This window comes from Sphaerodactylus townsendi, unplaced genomic scaffold (genome assembly GCF_021028975.2).
Source record: "Sphaerodactylus townsendi isolate TG3544 unplaced genomic scaffold, MPM_Stown_v2.3 scaffold_19, whole genome shotgun sequence".
NCBI classification, from domain to species: domain Eukaryota; kingdom Metazoa; phylum Chordata; class Lepidosauria; order Squamata; family Sphaerodactylidae; genus Sphaerodactylus; species Sphaerodactylus townsendi.
Window position 1 is genome coordinate 1651319 of NW_025950352.1, and position 27817 is coordinate 1679135.

A 27817-nucleotide genomic window follows, 5' to 3' on the forward strand; every position below is an offset into this window, starting at 1 on the left:
TATTGTCTTTAAATGAATTTATATTGGTTACGTTTTAAATGATTTTATCATGTACTCCGGAAATGTTGTGAGCTACCCTGAGCCCACTGGGGAAGGGGAGCATACAAGGCCAATAAATAAAAATAAAATAGGAATCAAGGTTTGGCATAAAGTATCTCTGGCATAAAGTATCCCTGACAAAAGATCTTCCAAAATCCCTGGGCAATCTCAGGCTACAGAGGTGGGATCCAGCAGGTTCTCACAGGTTCCTGAGAGTAGGTTACTAATTATTTGTGTATGCTGGGAGGGGGTACTAATGGGTGATTTTGCCACGTGATTTTTGCCTTAGTTACGCCCCTCCTCTCCGCAGTAGCGCGCAGAACTTGAAGCAGTCTAGCAGGAGGTGCACCGGCGTGCGTGGCAGCCTGTGCCTGCGTGCATTTGTTTCTTGCCCAAGGACCGGCGCAGTGGCTGCGTCCTTGCCACAGCCCCGCCCAGGAATGCCACGCCCCCAGAATGCCCGGCCACGCCCCCGTTGTGCCCCGCCCAGCCACATTGGCGCTACGCCACTGTTTGAATCCCACCACCATGGGAACCTGTTACTAAAATTTTTGGATCCCACCACTGCTCGGCTAGTGAAAAATCAGAAATCTCTCTGACGAACCACAGGCTCCTTTAGATCCGGCGGCCGCCCATCAAAGACGTACACAGGTTTGATGCCATTTTCCAGAAGATACAGTGTTCGGTAAAACAGCCCCTGCAAGTGACTGGAAGAGAAAGAGAGCCAGTTAAGCAGAGTGGAGTCTGGCAGGACGGGCACAGAAAAGAACCAGAAATTCGGGGGTGGAACGGGTCAACTTGGTATAGCAACGGGACACATGCAAAGTGATAAAACATGAACCCTGTTGATGCCAGCAAGCATGAAAATGGTTCCGAGGGGAGCGAGATCTAATGACCCCACCCACACCAAGGCCGGATGAGTGCCAGCGACACATTTGATGGCCACAGAGTTGTCAGCTGGCCTAGGGTGCCCTCGAGGGACAGCAGAACTTTGCCCCATTTTGCTCCTTTGTTTGCAACGATTTATTTATTTAGACCAGGGGTGTCCAACTCTGGTGGCCCAGATGGTCATGGAGTACAATTCCCATCAGCCTCTGCCAGCATGGCCGGGACTGATGGGAATAATAGTTTATGAACCTCTGGGGCATCAGAGTTGGACACCCCTGATTTAGATCATCTATTAGCCACCTCTCTTCCTTATGGAGTTCAAGGTGGGTTACGGTATAAATACAATACATAAAATGGGGTACATAGAAATACATTGAAACCAACATTTTAAAACCACAGTTTAGGACTGTTTTAATCAACTGCAGTTCTGAATAAAACCGTCTTCAGCTAAAGATCAACAGCAAAGGGGCCAGCTGCACCTCCCTGCGGAGGCTGTTCCATAATGGTGGGGCTGCCACCAAAAAGGCCATTTCTCAAGTACCCACCAGATGAGCTTTATAGGCCCATAGGACAGTCAGGAGGGCCTCTACCTGGATCATAATTCCTGAGCAGGAACATAAGAACCAGCCTGCTGGATCAGACCAGAGTCTATCTAGTCCAGCACTCTGCTACTCGCAGTGGCCCACCAGGTGCCTTTGGGAGCTCACCTGCAGGAGGTGAAAGCAATGGCCTGCTGCTGCTGCTGCTCTGAGCATCTGGTCTGCTAAGGCATTTGCAACCTCAGATCAAGATTGGTAGCCATAGATAGACTTCTCCCCCATAAATCTGTCCAAGCCCCTTTTATAGGACATAATGGAACATATGGGAAAAGACAGTCTCTCCGTCACCCTGGTTCCAAGCCATATAGGGTTTCAAAGGTCAAAACCAACACCCTGAATTGAGCTCAGGAGCAAAACTACCCACCTGATATTCTGTCCCTCGCGATTCACGATCTTTGGCATGGCCGTGCGAAACTGGTACAAAGCGACAGAAGCATCCAGGGCCACAACGTTGTCTGAGACAAAGGGGGGGGGAAAAGGTGGGGGTTGATATCATGATAGAGAAACATGCCTTCCATCTCTTCCCACTATTCGAAAGAAGGAGCCACGAGTCCGGTTCCAGCTCACACAGACTGAAGACCACTGGCTGTGGACTGGCTACCATTTAGACTCATGAGCCTCAATCAGAGCATTGGGGCTTGTATAGCATCCTATATTAATTTATCAGCACCAACAGCAGAACATTCACAGTCTCTAATGCAGAAAGACTAGAACCCCACTCCAAAATCGTTCAGGAAAAAAATCCAGGCATTTCGCTACCTGTTAAGTCACACCAACAAAAACAGTTCAGACAGAATAACAATCTTTGTCATTGTATTGTCCAAGGCTTTCGTGGCCTCAATCACCAGGGTGTTGTGGGTTTTCTGGGCTGCATGGCCGTGTTCCAGTAGCATTTTCTCCTGATGTTTCGCCTGCATCTGCGGCTGGCATCTTCAGAGGATCACGTCAGGAGCAAATGCTACTGGAACACGGCCATACAGCCCGGAAACCCCACAACACCCCAATGTTTGTCATGTTGGCATTTGCAAGAAACATGTTGCTGAAAGGCCTATTGCCAACTGTACCCATGGCAAAGGAACCAGGAGATGTCTAGAGAAACTGTAGGCGCAGAAGAAAGAGAAAGGAGATAGAAGCAGAAAGTAAGGGCAAGTGGTAGAAAGTAAGAGCAAGTGGTAGAAAGAGAGAAAGAGAAAAGGGTTTTAGATTCAACAGAGGGAAAGAGAAAGTAGAAAGAGAGAAAGAGAAAAGGGTTTTAGATTCAACAGAGGGAAAGAGAAAAGGGTTTTAGATTCAACAGAGGGAAAGAGAAAGTAGAAAGAGAGAAAGAGAAAAGAGAGAAAGAGAAACATTGATACGAGGAAACAAGGGTTCTTGGTTCATATAACGTAAAAAAGTAAAATGCTGACATCTTCTAATGGGGATTCTGGACAACCCCAAAGTGATAATGTGTACTGTGTTGCTGCAGCCCTTTTTCCATGAAGCTTTGCATTTACCTTTTCACTACATGGCCACTTGTGGTATAAATGAGTTTCCCCATTAGTATGTATGCTTCCATTATATTATCTCTCATCCTGCTTTTCTTAGTACCCCTGTGCGCAGCAACGGGTAAGTTGCATTATGTTACAATATGTTCATAATTTCCCTTTCTGTGCTTACAAAACCAACTTGAAAAGCCCACCCTAGCCTGTGCTCAGAAGCTAAACGTCAGTCTTTGATTTGTAGTTGGATGGGGGGCTACTGTTGTAGCCCAGGGTGGCTACACACAGGCAGGCCACGGCTAACCACTATGAACATCTCTTGCCTTGAAAACCTCATTGGGGGTACCCAGTGGTGAGATCCAAACATTTTAATAACAGGTTCCGATGGTGGTGGCATTCAAACAGTGGCGGCGCCGCACACACGCACCTCCAGTCCCTATTGGGCAGGAAGGTCGCTTTAGTAACCCCTTCTCGGCACTCAGAAAAAATTAGTAACCACTTCTAGAGAAGTGGTGAGAACTGGTTGGCTCCCACCTCTGGGGGTACCTTGAAACCCACTTGATGGCGCTTTATTATTATTATAAAAGAAGTCAGTCCGGCTTCCCAAAAAGCTGAGTATTGATATCTGGATTGTGCGGGGGGAAAGCTTGAAAAGCAACAAAAAGAGCTTTTCTAATTAAGCCGAAAGGAAGGATGCAGCTGGCCCTCTGCTCAGGAAGGATGGAGAAAAATGAACGGAGCAGAATCGCTTGTGTTTCTCTTTTGCCACTTCCTTTATTTATTTATTTATTTATTATTGGGTCTTGTATACCGCCCTACCCCCGGAGGGCTCTGGGCGGTGAACAACATAAACACATATATACAATAACCCTTAAATACATTAAAACAATTTAAAAGCAGCGATCAGTAACAAAACAATGTCCGCATTAACACTCATTAAAACCCTCCCAGAGGGGGGGAGAATGGGTCTCATAAATAACAAGAGACCCAAAGGTGGAAAAGAAAAGGAGGAGGGGGGCACCATCAACGACTGGACACTCCAAAAGCCCGGCGGAACAACTCCGTTTTACAGGCCCTGCGGAACTCACCAAGGTCCCGCAGGGCCCGGACAGTTGGAGGAAGAGTGTTCCACCAGGCAGGGGCCAGGGCTGTAAAGGCCCTGGCCCGCGTGGAGGCCAGTCGCATCATTGAGGGGCCAGGGACCACCAGCAGATTGGCCTCTGCTGAGCGCAGAGGCCTAGTAGGGACATATGGGGTAATGCGGTCCCTTCACTCAAAAGGGGAACTGCGTGCAACTTGCCAAACATTTCCTGAACGTCACTGGTGGGGGTGGGGGGCAGGACTGCAGCTCGAAACGGGTAAGAAGTGGATCTGGAAATACCCGGCACCCTGAAATGCAAAGTTCTGCACAGAGGCAAAAACAATTAAAATGCACAGGTGTATAGGATCAGGGGAGATATTTGGCTTGGCAGGAGTGTAGGTGAGGAGGATCCCAGGAATGAGATAGCACCGTCTATTGTTAATGTTTTTAAGATGCTTCTATGCCAGTTATGTTTTTCATGATCACTCTGCTTTGTATTGTTTTTATCATTATTGTTCGCCGCCCTGAGCCCTGCGGGGAAGGGCAGGTTATAAATCGATAACTCAATCACTCTTGGGATTGCAGCTGATCACAAGAGAGGACCGTCCAACAGTGTGACGTGCCTCAAAAGAGGCCAGCTCAATCCCAGGCTGCAAAGAGAATCTAAAGCAGCCGTCGTTCCCTTCTGCTCTCTGTTTTCCGGGTTTTCCAGGCTGTGTGGCCAGGGTCTGGCGGGTTTTGCTCCTACTGTTTCACCAGCACCTATGGCTGGCATCTTCAGGAGCACGTCACAGTTAAATGTGAAGCTCAGAGTTTCAGTGGTAGAGCAGGACTCGAACGGGGATCCTCGTCATCTGGCACTCTGTCCACTACACTACCCTGGGGGAGACGGCTGCTGGGGGGGGGGGCACACTCTCTGACATCACCGTTTCCCAAACCTTGTCCTCCCCACATCTCCAAGAACTTCCCAGACCTGAGCCTCCCACTGTAGGTTTTGATCCACGATAGGTTGCCAACCTCCAGGCACGGATCGCAAGACGACATAGACTCCAGATGTTATGGAGTACAATTCCCATCAGCCCCTGCCAGAATGGCCACTTGACCATGCTGGCAGGGGCTGATGGGAATTGTAGTCCATAACATCTGGAGTGCCAAAGGTTCGCCACCACTGCGCTAGCCAATTGGCCATGCTGGCGGGGGCTGATGGGAATTGTAGTCCATAACATCTGGAGTGCCAAAGGTTCGCCACCACGGACATAGGAGGTCAGCTGCCCTGGAAAAAACAGCATGGCACCCCCGCTGGGCTTCCTGCCCTCCAGCCCCTAATCTCCTGGGATCTCCCGACCAGGAGCTGGCAACCCCGCAGACTCCCCCTCGCCCGGCGTCTCACCGCGGTAGCGCTCCAGCGGGACTGCGCGCACCGCCTCCGGGGCTTCGTCCTTGATCAGCTCGGCCAGCTTGGCGATCCCCATCGCCGTCGGCCGGGAGAGGGAGCAGGAGGGGGAGGGAGCGTCGCGGGCTGGGCGGGGAGAAGCTGCAAAGGGGCCGGCCCCCGCTCCGCCCTCCCCGAGAGGCCTCTGAGCACGTGCAGAGAGCGGAGTCTTAGCTCCGCCCTGTCCAGGACACCAGCTCATCCGGAGAAGAGAAGGCGGCGGGCCCAGGTTGGAAAGGGGGCGTGGGGGGGGGGTCTACTGTGTGCAGCCGGGAACACCGCCCCCCCCCCCCGCCCAAGGCTGAGCCAAGGACAGAGGCGCTACTCTGGACCGCCAGATGTTCATGGCCCATCTATTGGACTACCACTTCCCATCCCAGCCCTTCACCTTAGCAAGGGCCCAATTGGACTCCCCCCCCCATCAGCCTACCAGCAAAACAATCCCAGCCCTTCCACCCGGCTCTTCTTGCCCAGGCTTGCAAGGCAGAGCATCCCCCCACGCCTGTGAGCGTTTCCTGCCCCCAAGTAAACCCAGGCTGGCCAACGTTATTCCTGCTTCTCCACTCCCGATTCACAGCAACCCTGCGAGGTAGGCGAGGCCCAAAGAGCTTGGCAGGATCAGAACCCCCCTGGCCTCTGGGATCACTCCCTTTCCGAGCCCTGCCTCCAGGAAGACATTGCAAGGGGGCTGCTCAGCATGCTGAAAAGAGGGGTCTGCACAGTCCAGTATTTTGGTGGGGCGGGGCTCCCTCCCCTCCTCAGTTGAGACTCTATGGTTCGATGTTGCCTCTCTAGCCTCCAGTACTCTGTGGCCATCTCACCCTTCCACTTCCTGTTCTTGTCTCTCTGCGGGCCGCTCTAGCCGGTTGAGCGCTCTCTGTTGGAGGTTTGGCGGACTCGGGCCTGGGGAGGGAGGGGGGGGGTCCCTACTGGGGTGCGCCCACCTCCCCCTACAGACCATCTCTGCCCAAGGGGCTTTGCCAGCTCACCCCCCTGCTTGGTGTTGCCCCGTGGCAGTGCCCGTGTCTGTGCCCTCCTGGCAAGGGAGCTGGTTGCAGGCACACGCCCTACTGCCAGCCACAAAATGCACCGCTGTCCCATGGAGTCGCCTGCCTCCCGGTGGGGCCTGGAGATCTCCCGGAATGGCAGAAATGGCTGCTTTGGAGGGTGGACCCCGTGGCACTGCACCCCACTGAGGTGCCTCCCCCAGATCCCACCTGCTCCAGGGTCCACTCCTCAAATCTCCAGGTGTTTCCTGACTCAGAGGTTGCAGTCCTGAACAGTCAGGTAAAAGGTCCATGGGTGTGAAGGTGTCTGGGCCGCAGGCTTGTGTTCTGCTCAGTCAGGTGATGCTGACACTGGACTCCAGACACATCTTGTTCAGCATTTCTACCCGACAGAGACGTCTGTCTGTCTGCCTGTCTGTCTGGTACATTTTTATTTCATGCATATGCCAAGGAGCCCCATGCCCCTTTTATATTTCCATTTATACCCCGCCCTCCCCATTTTGCAGGGCTCAAGGCGGCAACAACAACGAAATTTACATAATAAAACAACAATAAAAACATCAGTCAAAACAGTTTTAAAAAATCCAACAGATGGCAAGAAAACCCACCCCTATACTGCACTCACAAGAGGCCGATGATGATAATGGTCCAGCCGGCCGGCTAGATGGAAACGCCTGGCAGAAAAGCTCCGTCTTACAGGCGCCACAGAACAAATTCAGGTTTCCTAGGGCCCTGATCTCACTGGGGATCTTATTCCACCAGGTAGGGACCAGGGCTGAAAAAGCCCCGGCCCTCCAGACCTCTTTAGGGCCAGGGATCTCCAGCAAGTTCCAGGGCTTCCTTTTTAAAAATTTTATCCTTTCAACAGTCTTGTGAGGTAGAGAAAGCAGCTGGCTGAACATCACTCTGCAAACTTGGGAGGGGCGTGAGGATCTGAGCCCGGATCTTGCAGAGCTGCTAATAAATAAATAGCCCAACCCTGGACTGGTGTACTGCTATGGCTACTCTAGAGGCCACAGACTGAAGCCGGCCTTTTGTGAGGAAAGAATCTGCCCTGCTATTTGATAGCAGCGGTGCCAAGTGCGCAGAGAAGCAGCAGACTCACAGTAAAGGAAAAATCCGAGGTTTATTATGGAACTACATTTCCTATTGGAAAGCTGAGAGACGTAGATCTTACTATAACTAGGGGAGGAGGGAGAGGAGACTTCCAAGAAGGAGATGTTCCAAGACTTCCAAGAAAATGTTGACAGAGAAATTTCTCTCTCTTTCTCACAATACTAGAACCAGGGGGCATCCATTGAAAATGCTGGGGGGAAGAATTAGGACTAATAAAAGGAAACACTTCTTCTCGCAATGTATGATTGGTGTTTGGAATATGCTGCCACAGGAGGTGGTGATGGCCACTAACCTGGATAGCTTTAAAAAGGGCTTGGTGGAGGATTGATGGAGGAGAAGTCGATCCATGGCTCCCAATCTTGATCCTCCTTGATCTGAGATCGCAAATGCCTCAGCAGACCAGGTGCTCGGGAGCAGCAGCAGCAGCAGAAGGCCGTTGCTTTCACATCCTGAATGTGAGCTCCCGAAGGCACCTGGTGGGCCACTGCGAGTAGCAGAGTGCTGGACTAGGTGGACTCTGGTCTGATCCAGCTGGCTAGTTCTTAAGGAGGAAATTAGATGTGAGAGTATCAGTCTAAGGACAGACTAGAGGTGGCGCAAAAGGATTGCAGCCCTCTCTAGCTGACCACTTGTCCACCCTCCTGCTGGGTCCTCCACTCAGCTCCTTTGCACTAGACATTGCCCCCATCACAGGCCTTGACACAAGGGACATGCTGAAGGTAAGGTGACATTTTATGTGTATTCTGCCCTTCCCCTCGATGGTTTCAGAGCATCTCCCAGTGGTCTAAAATACAAATATAAACATCTACAAATTACACCACATCAAAATCTAATCTACGATACAGGTCTATCAAAACTAGGACAAAGAGGCTTAGAGACAGCTTCTACTCTAGAGCTGTGGCTATGCTGAACTCCGTGGCTTCGTGTTGATGTGTTTGGGGCTGGGTAGGGATGGGCGGAGGAGGGGGAGAGTGAGGATGGGGTATGAGTCTGAAATGGTGTGCATCGAGGAATGCTGCTGTAAATTTCGTTGTGCGTGCACAATGACAATAAAATGCTTATGCTTAAAATTCTCCACTGGCTTCCCTCAGAGCCACTTTGAGCAGAGGCAACATCTAAATATTGCCATTGCATAACTAGAGCAGTGTTCTGCCCCTGAAGGTCTGTTCGTGTGGCTCATGCAATCGAGCCAGTCTCGGTTAGATGGACGCTTCCAATGAAGCATGTCAAGCCGGCCCCCGTCTTCCTTTGTGTCTTCCTTTGCAGAGCTGGTGGATCCTGTGCCAGATGTCCAGCAGGCTGGGAGAAGGGGCTGGCACGTTCTCCGGCCTCCTGCTATGCGCTGTGTGCCTGAGATGCGCCATGCAGACCTACCAGGTTTGAACTGGGTGCAGATGCTTTCGGCTCACCAGCCTGTCTTCCAGGTCCCCCAGTTTGGACTGAACGGACAGGGAGGGGGGACTCCCTGTGTCTTCTGGCTGCCCTTGACCTAGAGCAGGGATCTGCAACCTGCGGCTCTCCAGATGTTCATGGACTACAATTCCCATCAGCCCCTGCCAGCATGGCCAATTGGGAAAGCCGCAGGTTGCAGACCCCTGACCTAGAGCAGGGCTCCCCAACATATTGTCAGTGGGCCCCTTGGTGCCTGCCAATGTCTTTCCTGACCCCCAATAAGTGTTTTAAGAAAGTGGGTGGGGCCAAATGGGGCTTCTGGTCATTCACTGGCAATCTGATTGGCTGTGCAGATTAAAATAATGGTAGTGCTGATTCCATGAGAGCAGCGGTGGCGTAGTGGCTAAGAGCAGTGGCTAAGAGCAGGTGCACTCTGATCTGGAGGAACCAGGTTTGATTCCCCGCTCTGCCACCTGAGCTGCGGAGGCTTATCTGGGGAATTCAGATTAGCCTGTGCGCTCCCACACACGCCAGCTGGGTGACCTTGGGCTAGTCACAGCTTCTCGGAGCGCTCTCAGCCCCACCCACCTCATAGGGTGTTTGTTGTGAGGGGGGAAGGGTAAGGTGATTGTAAGCCCTTTGAGTCTCCTACAGGAGAGAAAGGGGGGATATAAATCCAAACTCCTCCTCCTTCTCCTTCTTCTTCTTCTTCTTCTTCTTCTTCTTCTTCTTCTTCTTCTTCTTCTTCTTCTTCTTCTTCTTCTTCTTCTTCTTCTTCTTCATTATTTCGCTCTTTCCCAGTGTATTTTTTAAAAAAATTAAGTTTCTTGCCCGCTGCCGGTGGGCTCTGTATGTGTGTGGATGGCTCTGCCATTTCAGGGTTGCATCCCCCCCAAGTATGTCATAATTTCAAAGGTGCCCAAAGACCCCTGGCCTGCAAATACCAGAAAGTAGCTTGGGAGCGGGGAGCATATCCGGTGGGGCCAGGTCAACTTTGGCTTGACGTTCTTGTCTTCCTGGCTTTGCAGATCCACCGGGGGGCTGGGCTGGGATTCTTCCTCCAAGCGCTGGTGCCACTCCTGGAAACAGCTGCTCCCTTCACTGCGCTCCTCGGGCTCGACAGGGTTTTGAGGTCCCCGGATGGCACCTGGGCCACCACCCTAGTTGGCCTCTCGCTGCTGGCCTTCGCGTTCCACTGGCTGAACGGTGACCACTCCACAGCCAACGTCCTCTTGGGAGGGGTGCTGCTGCTGACGGCCGGCTCCGACTACTTGACGGAAGAAAGCAAGGCCGTGGCGACGCATTCTGTCTCGATACTGGCCTCCGTCACCATCCTAATCGTTTCAATCTTCACCGGAAATGCCTATGGGATCGCAGGTAGCCTTCTGGCCGGCACGGCTAGTTTGCTGGCGGGGACCCAACTGCAGCAGCTGCTGATGCTGCGGAAGAGGGACGTCCTTCGTTGTCTCATGGCGGCAGCCAACCTGACTTGGCAGCGGGCTCTGCAAACGCAGCACCGAGAACTGGAGCGGGGGTCTGCGGAACTACTGGCCGAGACATCTGACTGAGACTGGCGCCCGCACTTCAAAAGTTGCCCTGTGCCCTTCAAGCAGTCGGCCTCCTTTGCAAAGTTTCCAGAGTGCTGTCACACATCCTTGACGTTGCATTTGGCCTCTTCTGTGATGCCACAGGGCATGCTGGGATATTGCGTTGGCATTTCAGCACACCGGGGGTCTTGCGAAGCTGTCCCGCGCCTCCTGTTTAAGAGGTGGGGTCTTGCCAGTTGTACTGCGGAAGTTCTGCCAGCAACAGTAAATTCTGTTGAGGTTTTTTTTGTTCCAGCAACCAGGAGGTTGGGCCAAATACTGGTCCTTTTGGAACGGGGTCTCTTAAATCGGCGAGGACACACTTTAATACGCCCCGAGAAGCAGGTGGATCCAGAAAGAGGTCCTCGGGTTTTTTGACAGGACAGAGGAAATGGAAGCTCTGAGTATCGCCGTAGCATGAGGAGAGGATGGGCTGCCACTTAATCTCCCAGATTCTGTGGGCAGTAGGCGTGGCATGCCTGCAGGTCTCTGGCCGGCTTTCAGAAGGCAGGAATATGTGCCGGCCGCCCTCCCGAGCTTCATGGCACGAGGCATGCAGGTGGCTGATCCATTATGCGGACTCTAGTGGGACCTGCCTCTTTCCCCTTCACTTCTCTGTGGGGGCATCAAAAACCGTTTGCAGCAAAGGATTCTGGACCTCTGGATGCACCTGGCCAGTTGGGTGTGGCCTCTTCCCTCCAGGTTGGATCAGACACTGGGCTTCCATGTTAATATCAAAATAAACTGGGTACGGTCCCACAGGAGGTTTCTCTGGGAGATACTCAAGAGTCCTTTCTCTGCTGGGGCTTGGGGGCCTTCCGAAGCCTTCAAAATGGGGAGACCAGAAGAATTGATTCCTGTTGAAAGTGGGAGGGAAGAGCTCAGGCAGCAGAGGCTGTGGCTGTGATTGCCTTTCCTGGGGTCCAACTGAGTCCATAAGAACATAAAAACTAGCCTGCTGGATCAGACCAGAGTCCATCTAGTCCAGCTCTGTGCTACTCGCAGTGGCCCACCAGGTGCCTTTGGGAGCTCACAGGCAGGATGTGAAAGCAATGGCCTTAAGAACATAAGAAAGAACATGCTGGATCAGACCAAAGTCCATCTAGTCCAGCACTCTGCTATTCGCAGTGGCCCACCAGGTGCCTTTGGGAGCTCACCTGCAGGGTGTGAAAGCAATGGCCTTCTGCTGCTGCTGCTCCCGAGCACCTGGTCTGCTGAGGCATTTGCAATCTCAGATCAAGGAGGATCAACATTGGTAGCCAGAGATCGACTTCTCCTCCATCAATCCTCCACCAAGCCCTTTTTAAAGCTATCCAGGTGAGTGGCCATCACCACCTCCTGTGGCAGCATATTCCAAACACCAATCACACGTGGCGTGAAGAAGTGTTTCCTTTGATTAGTCCTCATTCTTCCCCCCAGCATTTTCAATGGATGCCCCCTGGTTCTAGTATTGTGAGAAAGAGAGAAAAAAATTTCATTTAAAAAGTCCATAATACTGACACACACCTATCCCAAACTGTTTACAGGTCCACATGGACCTTGGCTGTTCAGCCACTGAGATATATTCAGCCTGTTGATCTACTATGACCTGCCAGTGCCTTGACAGGTTTTCGTGGTCCTGGGCAGGCACGAAAACTGGGTCATTAGCTGCGTTGCAGGTGGCACGTTGCGCACGCAGCGTGGTAGGTTGCAAGTTGTATAGACCTGGCCTGAGCTGCTTATGTTTGGGATTTGGTACTTCGTGTGCTTCCAGCTTCTGTGTGCGTTTTAATTCCAGCTCAAAAGTTGGGTGTGTTAACTTAGAGGAGTATCAGGGGAAAACGGTGCCCGGGGGCAACACCTGGTCAAGCGCCCCCCCCCCCCCCCCACGGCCAACTTACAGGGGCATCTCTGGCAGGCGGCTCAGGCGAGTGCCATGGAGGCAAGCTGGCTCCTGCCCTCCCCATCAGCAGGGAGACTGGGGACGGCAGGAGCCCAGAGCACCCACTTTGCAGGTGCAATCCCCCACTGGGGGAGAGGCCTCCCCTCCGCATGGCTGGGCCCGGCCTCGGGTACCGGTGTGATCCCCCATGACCGAAAGGCGTGTGCCTGGGAACATCGGTTACCCCCAGAGGTGGGATCCAGCAGGTTCTCACAAGTTCCTGAGAGCAGGTTACTAATTATTTGTGTGTGCCGAGAGGGGGTTACTAATGGGTGATTTTGCCACGTGATTTTGGCCTTAGTTACGCCCCTCCTCTCAGCAGTAGCGCGCAGAACTGGAAGCAGTCTAGCAGGAGGTGCACCGGCGTGCGTGGCAGCCTGCGCCTGCGTGCATTCGTTTCCCGCCCAAGGACCGGCGCAGCGGCTGCGTCGTTGCTACAGCCCCGCCCAGGAATGCCCCGCTCCCGGATTGCCCGGCCACGCCCCCGACGTGCCCTGCCCAGCCCCATTGGCGCTACGCCACAGTTTGAATCCCACCACCAGGGGAACCTGTTACTAAAATTTTTGGATCCCACCACTGGTTACCCCATGTCTCTATGGGCGGTACGTCCCTGGCTCAGGTACACACTGTCCACGTGCCGATTCCCCACGTGGAAGTTAGGCCCGAGTGAGAACTCACTGCACGCAAAGCCACCCTGTGGCTGTTGACCCAGCTAGCCCTTCAAGTTTCTTCCTACCCTGCTCTGCCTCTCCCTCGCGGGGATTTCCTCACCCTGAAGGGCCCTTGTTCGTACTTTGGACTCCTGCGTTTCCCAGCACACACTCTCAGCCTCGAGGAGCTCAAAAACCAAACAAGGAAATGGTTTTGCAGGACACAGCAAGGCTGCAAATCTTCTCAGACCCCCCTCCCCCCTCCCCCCTCCACACACACACTCACTAAAAACAACAACAGACATCCAAGTTGGCAGGAGCACCTTGGGGTGGAGTCAAGAGGATGGTCCTGCTCGTGGCCTTTCAGAAGCAGCAGAGGGGTTGGATCACGGAAGGGCTTCCCAGAGCTGTCCTGGGCAGGAATGGGCCGCTTCCTGTCCAGATGCTTCCCGAGGAGACCGGGCTGACACTTCTGTCTCCGCCCTTCTTGTGTGCCCAGCAGGAGCATGACTTCCATGTGACCACCAGGACACAGAGAGCCCTGGATCCTGTGGAAGAGAACACCATTGGCCGAAGGGTGACTGACTTCCATCGGCACAAGGACAGACCCGCCCAGGGGCAAGGTAGAGGAGTCGGGTGCCTTGGCCGACAAGCCCTGCTTTGTTTAGCTGCTAAACTTTCGGGCCGAAAAATGGGCAGCTCTGCTACAAAATAGTTGGATTTCTGGGTTCCCATGTTTGAATCCCACCCTTTCTTTAAAGAGTTCCGGTGACACACATGAACCCCCCCCCCCGCCCATCCACCCTCCCCCCACCCAGTGTGGTGTAGTGGTTAAGAGCAGGTGAATTCTAATCTGGAGAACCCAAGTTTGTCTCCCCTCAAACCGAATGACAGATTCTGATTTGGGGAACCGGATTTGTTTCCCCACTGCTACATTCCTGCTGGGTCACCTTGGGCTAGTCACAGTTCTTTCAGAACTCTCTCGGCCCCACCTGCCCCACAAGGTGTCCGATATGGGGAGAGGAAGGGAAAGGAGATTGTAAGCCATCTGGAGTCTCCTTACAGGAGAGAAAGGTCCAAACTCTTCTTCTTCCTCTCTCTCCACCTGTCACGTATCCTCTTTGTGGGTGAACAGTGTAAGGCAGAAGGAGGGGGCCCCGTGGCTTCTTCGTCCCACAGCGGTGTCCTTGATGAGCTGTAATGACAGAAATGTGCTTGGGGGCCCCCTGTGTCCTGCAGCAGTGGCGTAGTGTCTAAGAGCAGTGGCTAAGAACAGGTGCACTCTGGTCTAGAGGAACCAGGTTTGATTCCCAGCTCTGCCACCTGAGCTGTGGAGGCCTATCTGGGGAATTCAGATTAGCCTGTGCACTCCCACACACACCAGCTGGGTGACCTTGGGCTAGTCACAGCTTCTCGGAGCTCTCTCAGCCCCACCTACCTCCCAGGGTGTTTGTTGTGAGGGGGGAAGGGCAAGGAGATTGTAAGCCCCTTTGAGTCTCCTGCAGGAGAGAAAGGGGGGATATAAATCCAAACTCTTCTTCTTCTGCCCAGGCCGCCTGGGTTCAATTCTTGTTTTCTCTTTTGCTCCAGCTAAGTCCCTGCAAGAACCACCTGTTAGGACTTGACAATTAGATCAGCAAAATCAAAATCTACCACGACCATTGCTGAGTGGATCCTTCTCACCACCAACCTGCACTGCTTGGAGAGATCTTCATCTCATCTCCCTGAAACCAGGAGCAACAGAGTCCGTGCTCACCTGGAACGTGGCACCCAGCTGCTAGGAGCCCCGCCGTTCCCGACCTCGAGTGCTTGGCCATGACCTCTTCCTCCCACTGGAAATTCAAGTTGATCTTTCTGGGGGACTTTGGTGTGGGGAAGACCACGCTCTTCCATCGCATCAGAACGGGGCGTTTCTTGGAGGGGGCGCACACCCTTGGCCAACACTTGGGCATGTGCGAGAAGACCCTGCCGCTGAAACACAACCGGAGCAACCTCCAAGTCCAGGTAGGTTCAGGGAAAATGCCTCAGCTGGCCAAGCTGTGTTATTGGCTGTGGTGGCTCTTTCTTGGCTTCAAAATGTGGCCGTGGTCTGGTAGATCTTGTTCCTAATATTTCACCTGAATCTGTGGCTGGCATCTTCAGAGGTGTATCACAGAGGGAAGTCTGTTACACACTATCTAGTGAGAAGAGAGTGTTTAGTGGGGTATATATCAGTGGTGGCGAACCTATGGCATGGGTGCCAGAGGTGGCACTCTCAGAGCCCTCTCTGTGGGCACGCGCAAACAGAGTCCCCCCCCCCCCCCACATCTAGGCTGGCCTGGGCCGCTGGAGCTCGCATTATTAGCATTGTAAACCCTAAGACCTGAAGCTTTTGGGTAGTAAAGCAGTATAAGGTAACTCCTTGTTAAAGCTGTTAAACTCCTACTGATTTTCATGTAACAAAACAAAGCGCCATCCCGTCCACTGGGAGTAAGATCCAGTTGCTGGCAATGGGGCTTGCTTCTGGAGTAAACTCCCTCCTAGAGGTTGTGATTCACACCATTGGAAGAGTTACCTGCCTGCTTCAAAAGCAAATGATTCCATCCGACTACCATCCAAGCCCATCCCGAACAGTCCCATGCGCCTCAGAGCCAACCATTTTTTCTATACTAAAACCTCAGTATTCAGGTTAAATTGCCGTGTTGGCACTTTGCGATAAATAAGTGGGGTTTGGGTTGCAATTTGGGCACTCGGTCTCAAAAAGGTTCGCTGTCACTGGTATATATTGTCCATGTCCCAGGGTGGGTAAGTGTTTGGGTAGAATTTGCCATGGAAAGATGTGGTTGAGTGCATTGTATTGTGGGTGGGCTGTGTTACATTGTTTTTATTTATTGCTGTTTTTTAAATTCTGCCTGTCCTCCAATGAGATCAAGGTGTATACCTGGTGTGGGCCCTCGGCCTCTGAACATCCCTGCAAGCTGGGTGAGACTGTGTCTGGTCCGTTGATAATTCTCTCTGGCAAGAGAAACCTTTTCATTACAGCAGGTCTCACAGAGGCAATACACAGCAGAGGGTGCCCAGGCCTGCGTGTGGCTGAAAACAAATGACACTCAGAGCCAATTCATAGTTTCTATCTAATAAGAGGAGTCTTTATTAGTGAACTCCAGTCTGGACAGAAAAGTACAGAGAGGGGGTCTCTATTCTAATCTAACTAGCTGGATCGGGAGGGTTTCTTTGCATGTCGATGCAGCTGGTCGATGAAATAATCAAAATCTGTTCACTAATGGCGCCATCTTAGTTGACTAAGATCTCTTTTGGGAGGGAAGGTGGCATGGCATCTTAGAGCAGAGGTGGGATCCAGCAGGTTCCCGAGAGTAGGTTACTAATTATTTGTGTGTGCCGAGAGGGGGTTACTAATGGGTGATTTTGTCACGTGATTATGTTAATGAACTAAGATCTCTTTTGGGAGGGAAGGTGGCATGGCATCTTAGAGCAGAGGTGGGATCCAGCAGGTTCCCGAGAGTAGGTTACTAATTATTTGTGTGTGCCGAGAGGGGGTTACTAATTGGCGATATTTTACACATTGATTTTTGCCTTAGTTCACTCTTCACCTCTCAGCAGTGTAGCAGCATGAACTTTGAAGAAGCTCTAGCAGTGGAGGTGCACTGGCGAGCGCGTGGCAGAGCTCGCCAAGGCCCTGCGTCAGACCAGTTCCTGGCTTCAAGGATCATGGGCGCAGCGTGACTGCGTCGCTTGCCACCTAGCCCCGCCCAGGAATGCCCGGCCACAGCCCCGTCGTGCCCCGCCCAGCCCCATTGGCGCTACACCACACAGTTTGAATCCCACCACCATGGGGACCTGTTACAAAAAATTTTGGATCCCACCACTGATCATAGGCCAATCTTGTCAGGTCTTGGAAGCTAAGAAGAGTCAGTATTTGGGAGATCCCTAAGCAAGAACTGCAAAGAAAGGTAACGGCAAACCACCTCTGCTTCTGACGTTCCTTGAAAACCCTTGCTGGGGTTGCCGTGAGTCGGCTGAGATTTGAAGGCAGTTTACACACACAGTATTGCTTTTATCACCTGATAGTTTTACTAGAAATATGTGGGAGAGATAAATCCCCCCCCACCCCGGATTATATATAATATTCCTCATCTGCAGGGATGGTTAAATTATAAAGCCTGCCTGTTTGTCTCTGTCTGCTTTGGCGTAGTGGCTAAGAGCAGTGGCTAAGAGCAGGTGCACTCGCATCTGGAGGAACCGGGTGTGATTCCCAGCTCTGCCGCTTGAGTTGTGGAGGCTTATCTGGGGGAATTCAGATTAGCCTGTGCACTCCTGGCACACATGCCAGCTGGGTGACCTTGGGCTACTCACAGCTTACCTTGGCCGGGAGCTCTCTCAGCCCCACCCTACCTCACAGGGTGTTTGTTGTGAGGGGGACAGGAGGCAAGAGATTGTAAGCCCCTTTGAGTCTCCTGCAGGAGAGAAAGGGGGGATATAAATCCAAACTCTTCTTCTTCTTCTTTGCATGGCTCCAAGCGGGACGCTGTCTTTTCCTGCTTCCAGTGCAGACCATTTTCAGTCACTCACTGGCAACAGAGAATCTTCTGGCAGTTTCAGAATTATAACGGTTTTGGCACATTTCATGTGACTGTGAGTTCCCCTGCCTAGACCTCCATCCATACTGCTTTTGTCTTCTGTGCATGTAGATCTCCCTGTGGGACACAGCCGGCGAAGAGCGCTTCCTGTCGCTGAGCAGCTGCTATTACCGGGACACGGATGCTGCGCTCCTGACCTACAGCCTCCAGAGCCCCCCTTCCTTTGACAGCCTCTCCCACTGGCTGTTTGTGGCCAGACAGTACTGCGTGGATGGTAGGAAAGGCTAACCAGTGGGCAGCTGGGGTTACCACCTAAAACAGCAATCAAAACTTTTCCTGCCCTCCACCTGTGGTGTATCAGTATGCTCAAGCTGAATGAGAAAGGGGGCGGCCAATGTGTAAGCTGACTGTGACCGTAAACAATCACCACCCAGTCAGCCTGACATCGATACCAGCAAAGATTCTGGAGCAGATCATTAAACTGACAGTCTGCCAGCACTTTGAAGGGAATGCCATGATCGCTAAAAGTCAACCTGGGTTTCTGAAAAACAAGTCATGCCAGACTGATCTTATCTCTTTTTTTTTTTGATAGAGTGACAAACTGGGTAGATGAAGGGAATGCTGTGGATGTAGCATTCCTTGATTTTTAGTAAAGCCTTTGACAAGGTGCCCCATGATATCCTTGTAAAAAAGCTTGTAAAGTGTCAGCTAGACAAACTACAGTTAGGTGGATTTGTAATTGGCTGACCGACTGAACCAAAGAGTGCTCCTCTTCATCCTGGAAAGATGTGACAAGGTTCTGTCCTGGGTCCAATGCTGTTCAATGTTTTTATCAATGACTTGGATAATGAAATAGAAGGCACACGAATCAAATTTGCAGATGTCACCAAATTAGGAGGGGTAGCCAATACCCCAGAGGACAGGGTCAGAATTCAAAATGATTTGGATGGATTAGAGCACAGGTGTCAAACTCGTGCCCCTCCAGATGTTATGGACTACAGTTCCCATCACCCCCTGCCAGCATCGTGCTGGCAGGGGATGATGGGAACTGTAGTCCATAACATCTGGAGGGCCACGAGTTTGACACCTGTGGATTAGAGACTAACAAAACTAACAAAATGAGTTTAAACAGGGTGAAATGTAAGGTACTACACTTAGCTGGAAAAAATGAAATGCACAGACATAAGCTGGGGGACACCCAACTTGACAACAGTACATGTGAAAAGGGGCTGGGAGTCTCAGCAGACCGCAAGCTGAATATGAGTCAGCAGTTCGATATGGCAGCCAAGAAAGCCAATGCAATTTTGGACTTCATCAACAGGAGTATAGTGTCTAGGTCAGTGATGGCGAACCTTTTCGAGACCGAGTGCCCAAATTGCAATCCAAAACCCACATATTTATCGCAAAGTGCCAACACGGCAATTTAACCTGAATACTGAGGTTTTAGTCCTGCGTGCACCTGCCGCTCTGCCCTGCGCTGCTCCAGTGCCTCCACCCCACCCGTCTGCCTCCGCCCCACACGCTCAAGCAGGGGCCAGCCTGCTCTAGCCTACAGCAAGTCCTGCGCGCACCACTCTGTGCCTCTCTAGCATCTCCGCCTCCTCTGCCCCCCCTTAGGCATCAGCCACCCGGAGCACAGGCACCAGGCCTGCCAGCCGAGTCCCCCCTTCTCGCAGCGGGGCGTCGTGTCCAGCGGCCCAGGCCAGCCTAGATGTGTGTGTTTGTGGGGGTGATTTCCCTCCCCCCACATGATGAACTTTGTGCTCGTGTGCCCACAGAGAGGGCTCTGAGTGCCACCTCTGGCACCCGTGCCATAGGTTTGCCATCACTGGTCTAGGTCGAGGGATGTAAGAGTACCCCTCTATTCTGCACTTGGCAGGCCTCACCTGGAATACCGAGTCCAGTTCTGGGCACCACAATTCAAGGAGGATATTGACAAACTGGGGAGCAACACAAATGGAAAAATGTCTGAATGCCATGCCCTACAGGGAGAGGCTCAGGGAGCTGGGTCTATTCAACTAGGAGAAGAGAAAGTGAAGGGGTGGTATGATAGCCATGTTTCAATATCTGAAGGGATGTCATATTGAAGAGGAAGCCAGCTTGTTTTCTGCTGTTCCAGAGACTAGGACCAGGAGTTATTGATTCAAAGTACAGTAAAAGGGATTCCACCTTAACAACAGCATGGGAAAGGCTGTTCGGCGGTGGAATAAGCTGCCTTAAAAGGTGGTGGAGTCTCTTTGTTTGGAGGTTTTTCAGCAGAGTCTGGATGGCCATCTGTCAGGGGTGCCTTAATCGTGAATTCCTGTATGGTCAGGGGTTGGATTGGATGGCCCTTGTAGTCTCTTCCAACTCTATGGCCCCTTCCGCACACGCAAAATAATGCCTTTTCAAACCACTTTCACAACTGTTTGCAAGTGGATTTTGCCATTCCGCACAGCTTCAAAGAGCACTGAAAGCAGTTTGAAAGTGCATTATTCTGCATGTGCGGAATGAGCAAAATATTTTATGATGTTGAGCTGATGAATTTTAAACCAATCCTTGAGTGTGTGGGATTCCACCCCCCATCTAAACACAATTTAATTGTTGAAAATATTTTATTGGATCCCGCTTTTCCCCCCAAGCGACGGAACTCCAAGAGTCAATCAGCATTGTTGTGGCTGGAGGAAAGAAACAGTTCAGCAATTGGGCAGACAGAATAGGATGTATTGGGACAGGGGGAAGTAAATAGGCAGTAGGGGGAACTTTGAATAGGCCTATGAATAGTGGATCCAGCCCTTTGGAAGCATTGCCTGTATATGTGAAAATTCCCCAGTCCTTATGACTAATACGTGTCTTCACAAACCACCCTTGCCACTCAGAAAGCTGGTGTTGATCTCAGGACCTGAATTCTGCAACAGAATCTGGATTCTTTTCTCCACTCTCCTGCTTTCGGGATGCAGTGGGCCGACTGACTACACAGTGTGGTGCCGTGGTTAACAGCAGGTGGATTCTAATCTGGAGAACTGAATTTGTTTCTGCACTTCTCCACATGAATGGCCAGTTCTTATCTGGTTAACAGGATTTATTTCCCCGCTCCTCTACATGAAGCCTGCTGGGTGACTTTGAGCCACTCACAGTTCTCTCTGAACTCTCTCAGCCGCACCCACCTCACAAGATGTCTGTTGTGGGGAGAGAAAGGGAAAGGAGCTTGTCAGCCTCCTTGAGTCCCCATACAGGAGAGAAAAGTGGGGTATAAATCCAAACTCTTCTTCTCCTCTTCCTCCTATCCCAACAGGGCTTCTGGGAAGAGGCGGTGGCTCGCTGGAAGAGCCTCTTCTTGCTATGCAGAAGGTCCCAGGTTCTGTCACCAGCATCTCCAGTGAAAAGGACCAGGGGGTAGGTGGCGGGAAAGACCTCTCTGCCTGAGATTCTGGAGAACCACTGCCGGTCCGAGTAGGCAGTACTGACCTTGATGGGCCAAGGGTCCAGTATCAGGTGGCTTCCTGTGTGCACTGTCCTTTCAACAACAATCCCCTCCTACCCCCCGTACTCGTATCATTCTCCGTTCCCTCTTGTCCTCCTTAGCTGACATCTTCTTGCTGGGCAACAAGAGTGATCTGGCGAGCCGCATCCCTGAGGAGAAGGTGGAGAGGTTTGCTACAGAACACACCACCTCCGGGAGGTTCAGAGTGTCGGCAAAGACAGGTAGGGTGGGCCGGGGCAAAAGGCTCCCAGCTTGCCTGTTTCTCAGCTCCTGTGCCCGGGGCCCCCAAGCTTTTAAAGCAGAGGTGGGATCCAGCAGGTTCTCACAGGTTCCCGAGAGTAGGTTACTAATTATTTGTGTGCCGAGGGGGGGTTACTAATGGGTGATTTCCCACATGATTTTCGCCCCTCCTCTCAGCAGTAGCGAGCAGAACTGGAAGCAGTTTAGCAGGAGGTGCACCGGCGTGCGTGGCAGCCTGCGCCTGTGTGCATTCGTTTCCCGCCCAAGGACCGGCGCAGCGGCTGTGTCCTTTCCACAGCCCCGCCCAGGAATGCCCCACCCCCGGAATGCCCAGCCACGCCCCCGCCGTGCCCCGGCCAGCCCCATTGGCGCTACGCCACAGTTTGACTCCCACCACCATGGGAACCTGTTACTAAAATTTTTGGGTCCCACCACTGTTTTAAAGCCTGTGGAATTCTCATATAGGGTGGTGGGTGCAACCACAAAATGCCTGCCGCAGGAGGTGGGGCCAGCCGAGTCAGGTGATACGTAACTCTGATAAATAAAAGTGGAGGGTTGTGGGGTTTCCAGGCTGTATGGCCGTGTTCCAGAAGCATTTTCTCCTGACGTGAACACAGCCATACAGCCCGGAAACCCCACAACACTCCAGCGATCCCAACCGGGGAAGCCTTTGACAATACATCTAATCAATAAAGCTGAAGTATTTCGGGGGAAAACTCATTGGGGCCCCCGCCCTCTTCTCATGGCTGCTCCCTCGTTTTTACTTGGGGTTGAGCAAGCACTGCTCGCAAATCCTTCTCTTCCTTGCAATCTGGCAGGCTGGGCAGGTCTTGGATCGATGTGTCGTCGTTGTTTTTAATAGGTGTTGAAAATATTTGTGCGGCACCTTGAGAACCTTGTAGTTAGAAGATGCCATTTTGATTTGTTGATCAATTAATTAACCGTGGGTGCTTGGGTTTGTCACAAACAAAGGGCTGGGTGCTGTCAAGATGTGAACACTTTTATATCATCTCAGGAAGAACAGCTGGATAGACGGGTCAGCTGATCCGCCAAGGCGAGGAGAAGCAGCAGCCTTGCCTTTCTAGTAGAGGCGGGGTGGTGGTGGTGGTGGTGGTGGAAAAACAGCAATGTTTAGGCTGAGCCAACCACTTAATGCCCGCAGATGGAGTACAGCAGGGAGATTCTCGATTTTTAAAAAAATTCTTGAAGGGCGGCTGTGTGTGGTGCATAGTGGTTAAGAACAGGTGCACTCTAATCTGGAGAACCGAGTTTGATTCCCAGCTCTGCCACTTGAGCTGTGGAGGCTTATCTGGTGAACCAGATTAGCTTTTGCACTCCAACATATGCCATCTGGGTGACCTTGGGCTAGTCACAATTCTTTGGTGCTCTCTCAGCCCCACCCACCTCACAGGGTGTTTGTTGTCAGGAGGAGGGAAAGGAGATTGTAAGCCCCTTTGAGTCTCTTTACAGGAGAGAAAGGGGAGAGATAAATCCAAACTCCTCCTCCTTCTCTTCCTCTTCCTCCTCTTCTTCTTCTTCTTCTTCTTCTTCTTCTTCTTCTTCTTCTTCTTCTTCTTCTTCTTCTTCTTCTTCTTCTTCTTCTTCTTCTTCTTCTTCTTCTTCTTCTTCTTCTTCGTCTTCGTCTTCTTCGTCTTCTTCTTCTTCTTCTTCTTCTTCTTCTTCTTCTTCTTCTTCTTCTTCTTCTTCTTCTTCGTCTTCGTCTTCTTCGTCTTCTTCGTCTTCTTCTTCTTCGTCTTCTTCTTCTTCGTCTTCTTCTTCTTCTTCTTCTTCTTCTATTCTGCTGCAACCTATACAAACCAAAGAGTCATGTGTTACCTTAACAATATCTGAAGAGCCCTGTTGTATCAGGCCATCTAGTCCAGCATCCTGTCTCATGCAGAGGGCAACCATGGTCCATCTAATCCAGCATCCTGCCTCCCTCAGTGGCCAACCAGTTCTCCTGGAGGCCCTGCACCAGGGCATAGAGGCCAAGGCCTTCTACTGATGTTGACATTGGGTCACTGCCTCTGACCATGGAGACTCCCATTAGTCACTATGGCTAATAGCCACTGATAGCCTCATCCTTCTTGAACTTGTTGAAACCCCCGTTTAGCCATCTACGCTTGTGAACATAATCTTAAAAACCGCCCCCAAATTGTGGATTATAAATTTATATGAAAACTGGATTAGACACATTTTGGCTTTTTAAGCAAAGGTCTTCACTAATGGTCAATATGGAATCACTGGCCCCGTCCGCACCTGCAGAATAATGCACTTTCAATCCGCTTTCACAATTGTTTGCAATTTTGCTATTCCACACAGTGAAATCCACCTGCAGAGTGCATTGAAAGTGAATTGAGACTGCATTATTTTGCATGTGTGGAGGGGCCATGAAGTTGGAAGGGGCCTGACAGGCCATTAGTCCAACGCTCTGCTCAATGCAGGATTAGTCCAGATTAGTGGTTCTCAACCTTCCCAATGCCGCGACCCTTTAATACAGTTCTTCATGTTGTGGTGACCCCCAACCCTAACATTTATCCATTTTACAAATGGAGAACACTGATGCAGAGAGTCTTAGTCGACCTCTGTGAAAGGGTTGCTCGACCCCCAAAGGGGTTCCAACCCCCAGGTTGAGAACCACTGCTCTAGTTCAGTGGTGGCGAACCTATGACACGGGTGTCAGAGGTGGCACTCAGAGCCCTCTCTGTGGGCACGCGTGCACAGAGTCCGTCATGTGATAATAGTGTGATTATTTCAGGGAGATTATTAGCATGAAACCTAAGACCTAGTTTTGGGGAAGCAGTGTTAAGCGCTATTAAACCCTACTGATTTTCCTGGGAAGAACTAAAGCATTAACTAAACCTGGGAGTAAGCTCGGTTGCTGGCAATGGGGCTTGCTTCTGAGTAAACCCTCCTAGGGTCGTGATTCACCAATTTGAAGTGTTGCACAGTTGCTTCAAAGCAAAGCCACCGACTACCACCAAACTTACTCCTGAGTAACGCGCGCCTTGGAGCCAACCATTTTTTTCTATACTAAAACCTCAGTATTCAGGTTAAATTGCCGTGTTGGCACTTTGCGATAAATAAGTGGGTTTTGGGTTGCAGTTTGGGCACTCGGTCTCGAAAAGGTTCGTCATCACTGCTCTAGATCATTCCAGATAAGTGTGTGTCCAGCTGCAAATGAAGGACTGCCAGTGAGGGGAAGCTCACCACCTCCCTAGATAGATGATTCCACTGTTGCACAACTCTGAATGTAAAATTTTTTTCCTTATATCCGTTCAGAACCTTCCTGTCATGGAAGATGCTATCGCTACAGTAAAGGGAAGTCACAAAGCATCTTTGCCTTTTGATCTCCTGAAGGGAGGACAGGAAACTATGCAGAGGTGCTAGGATGAAACTTCAAAGGCCTAAGTTACCTCGTGGCCTGAACAGAGTTTTCCTGAGAGGGGGAAAAACAAAGGTTTTTTAATTCCATCTTGAGACGTGGTCAGAGAAGCATCTCTGGGCCATGGGTTCCCGGAATGGGGACAAAGAACCAAAAGGAATGTAACCTGTTGAGCAACCTCCGTGCATTTAAGTTTTATTTCTTTTATTTCTGTTTTTCAATAAAAATCGTTGAGACCTCAGCTGGTTGGAGTTATTGGAGAAAAGAACCCAGGTTTTACTGAAACAAGCATTGGCTCTCCCAGGCTTGCTTTCGTGATATGGTGGCAGCTTTTGTGGTCTCTGATGCTGCAGGGTACACACCTTCGTGGCTTTGCGGCAGGCTTGCTTTCGTGATTCCAGTGTGAGCATTTTGGGAGGAGAAGGCTTCCTACCCATAATTTAAAGCCATTATTGTGAGTCCTCCTGTCCTCTGCAGCTGACAGAGGAGGAGGAGGAGGATGCAAGCCACTTTGGGTTCCCGCTGAAGGTGGGATATAAATTACTCAAATAAACAATAACATTGCAAGCATTGCTGAGATCTGATGGAGCACGCTAGAAATATTGTGCACCACACCAGGCTGTCTATGAAACTGCAGAGCTTGTGACAGGGAGGTGCTGTAATTACCCACCTGGCGGCCGAGCCCAAGACAGACCTCTCTGCCGTGAAGAGTGATTAAGCCAGTTTTACAGGGAAGGAGAGGAAGAGGAGGGCGGGCGGGGTCACCCAGAGAAATGCGTCACCCAGTGGAACAGCTTCCCAGACAGCAGAAGGAATGTGTGAGTCTCCGGGAACAGTTGATGAAGGGGAGCAGAGCATATTGTGATACAGGCGCCTTCAAAGACGAAATGCTTTGCAGTTGTGCTTCACAAGCCAAGGGTGGGGCAAAGAGCAGGTGGAACTCCCTCCGTGCTCACAGTCTCCATCACAGGTCTGCAACCTGCGGCTCTCCAGATGTTCATGGACTACAATTCCCATTAGCCCCTGCCAGCATGGCCGCAGGTTGCAGACCCCTGTAGTCCATGAACATCTGGAGAGCCTCAGGTTGCAGACCCCTGATCCATAAATCATGCATTTATTCTCAGGTAAAATGTGATGTTCAAATTAAAAACATCACATTTTACCTGAGAATAAATGTGTGATCCTTCAGAAACAAAAGCACATCAGTATAAATATTTATTATCAATTTAAGAACTTAATTTCCTGTGAAGTTACAGATCTGCTTGTCTCAAGGGGACTTGCCACACGGATGGCTTTTTCACAATGAAACTGCATCTCTTTTTTTATTACCAAATTGTTTGTCTTGTAAAGAGGCGAATGCTGCAACATCTGCAGCGTCAATATTAATGCTAATTTTGGTAAAAAGATACAGAGATTCTTATTCACCAGCTCTTCCTTCTTGAGGGGCAAGAACTGATCTTCCCATGTTCGTCTCTGCTGGCCCCATGTCTCATTTTCACAGCCGTTTTATATTTTAAGCAGGGTTACTGTCAGATGAGAACCACCCAGGAACCAGCCAGCTGAAAGCAAACTAGGTTGTTGTGTGATTTCCGGGTTGTACGGCTGTATTCCAGTAGCATTTTCTCCCAACTTTTCACCTGCATCTGTGGCTGGCAAGAGGCCGTGAAAGCCTTTGATGGAGCTCTCTCAGCCCCACCTACCTCACAGGGTGTTTGTTGTGAGGGGGGAAGGGCAAGGAGATTGTAAGCCCCTTTGAGTCTCCTACAGGAGAGAAAGGGGGGATATAAATCCAAACTCTTCTTCTTCTACATTGAAAGCAGTGCTGAGAGGCTGTTCGGCTCCTCTCCGCTCTAAGTGTTGACGTTCGTTTGTGGCACCTTTAGTCAATCAATCAATTTTGTAATGATGATTCTAGATCAGCTGAGCTGTGACCCAGATAGCGCCATCACGTCAGATCTTGGAAGCTGAGCAGGGTTAAACCCTGGTTAGTATTTGGCACCAGATCTTGGCTCTGCTGCTGCTCCCAATGGCTAACTGCGGCTTCTGCCCACTTCCTTTCCAGGTGAGAACGTGGATCGGTGCCTCCAAGAGGTGGTGCAGCACCTGCTCCTCAAGAAGGAGTTTCAGCGCAGCGGCCTCCAGACCCCGCTGCAAGAAGAGGGCTACTACAGCCGGTGTGGGTGCTGAGGGCATCAGCCAGCAAATCCCCTCCCTTCTGCGAGGAAGGAACCTCCTGCCTTCATCTGACGAAGGCTTCCAGAACCCTGCTGAGGGACATGAGAACTCCCTTCTGATGGCTCTGGAGGTTCTCAACGGGCTTTCAGTGCTCCCAGTTGGCACATATCCTGCTAGGTGCTCAGATTCCTGGTCTGCAAAGAGAGCTTTGCCATTTGGGTAGCTGGGGGACGTCTCCGGCACAACGCTGACCCATCTGTTGATGCAGAGCAAAATGTGTTGCCCATGTGCCATGAGTCTCTGGGGAACAGGAGATTCTGAGGTGTTAAGAGGATGTTGAGGTGTGTCTGGGAAGGGCCTGTACTTGTCCTGTTCATGCTCGTGATATTTCTTCCATACACTTCAAGAATTCTCAGTGCTCACTGATCCCTGGTCAGTTCTCCAAAGTGGAACACATGAAGCTGCCTTCTGCTGAATCATAAGAACATAAGAACTAGCCTGCTGGATCAGAACAGAGTCCATCTAGTCCAGCTCTCTGCTACTCACAGTGGCCCACCAGGTGCCTTGGGGAGCTCACGTGCAGGAGGTGAAAGCAATGGCCTGCTGCTGCAGCTGCTGCTCCCGAGCACCTGGTCTGCTAAGGCCTTTGCAATCTCAGATCAAGGAGGATCAAGATTGGTAGCCAGAGATCGACTTCTCCTCCATAAATCTGTCCAAGTCCCTTTTAAAGCGATCCAGGTGAGTGGCCATCACCACCTCCTGTGGCAGCATATTCCAAACACCAATCA

General features: G+C 51.3%; 3 protein-coding genes across 6 annotated transcripts; 2 read left to right on the top strand and 1 right to left on the bottom strand.

The window, feature by feature from the left end:
- Positions 1–622: 622 nt before the first annotated feature.
- LOC125425146 (flap endonuclease 1-like) lies at positions 623–5884 on the bottom strand. The gene is made up of 3 exons (XM_048482689.1): positions 5476–5884; positions 1891–1981; positions 623–746 (listed from the first exon to the last, which is right to left on the bottom strand). The coding sequence occupies exons 1-3, from the start codon at positions 5717–5719 to the stop codon at positions 623–625; spliced, it is 459 nt and encodes a 152-aa protein (XP_048338646.1). The 5' UTR covers positions 5720–5884.
- On the top strand, positions 5557–27593 carry LOC125425073 (ras-related protein Rab-19-like). Of its 4 annotated transcripts, none has more exons than XM_048482555.1 (6): positions 5557–5746; positions 13689–13812; positions 14780–15193; positions 17878–18040; positions 21331–21450; positions 26917–27593. In XM_048482555.1, exons 3-6 carry the CDS (start codon positions 15005–15007, stop codon positions 27039–27041), a joined length of 597 nt encoding a protein of 198 aa, XP_048338512.1. In that variant the 5' UTR covers positions 5557–5746; positions 13689–13812; positions 14780–15004; the 3' UTR covers positions 27042–27593. The 4 variants fall into 4 exon arrangements, with proteins under 4 accessions (XP_048338512.1, XP_048338513.1, XP_048338511.1 ...); XM_048482556.1 differs by lacking the exon at positions 5557–5746 and adding an exon at positions 6358–6403; XM_048482554.1 differs by lacking the exon at positions 5557–5746 and adding an exon at positions 11877–11935.
- Positions 8637–11655, top strand: TMEM276 (transmembrane protein 276). The gene is made up of 2 exons (XM_048482552.1): positions 8637–9017; positions 10061–11655. The coding sequence occupies exons 1-2, from the start codon at positions 8844–8846 to the stop codon at positions 10598–10600; spliced, it is 714 nt and encodes a 237-aa protein (XP_048338509.1). The 5' UTR covers positions 8637–8843; the 3' UTR covers positions 10601–11655.
- Positions 27594–27817: the final 224 nt, after the last annotated feature.

Excerpts from the sequence above, each read along its gene's own strand:
- LOC125425146 (XM_048482689.1), bottom strand. The coding sequence starts at position 5,719 with ATGAGCTGGTGTCCTGGACAGGGCGGAGCTAAGACTCCGCTCTCTGCA. Across the intron at positions 1,982-5,475 it reads CCCGCTGGAGCGCTACCGCG|ACAACGTTGTGGCCCTGGAT; the intron begins GTGAGACGCCGG and ends CCTTTGTCTCAG. Across the intron at positions 747-1,890 it reads CGCGAGGGACAGAATATCAG|TCACTTGCAGGGGCTGTTTT; the intron begins GTGGGTAGTTTT and ends TTTCTCTTCCAG.
- TMEM276 (XM_048482552.1), top strand. The coding sequence starts at position 8,844 with ATGGACGCTTCCAATGAAGCATGTCAAGCCGGCCCCCGTCTTCCTTTG. Across the intron at positions 9,018-10,060 it reads GCGCCATGCAGACCTACCAG|ATCCACCGGGGGGCTGGGCT; the intron begins GTTTGAACTGGG and ends CTGGCTTTGCAG.
- LOC125425073 (XM_048482555.1), top strand. The coding sequence starts at position 15,005 with ATGACCTCTTCCTCCCACTGGAAATTCAAGTTGATCTTTCTGGGGGAC. Across the intron at positions 18,041-21,330 it reads CAGACAGTACTGCGTGGATG|CTGACATCTTCTTGCTGGGC; the intron begins GTAGGAAAGGCT and ends TGTCCTCCTTAG. Across the intron at positions 21,451-26,916 it reads CAGAGTGTCGGCAAAGACAG|GTGAGAACGTGGATCGGTGC; the intron begins GTAGGGTGGGCC and ends CTTCCTTTCCAG.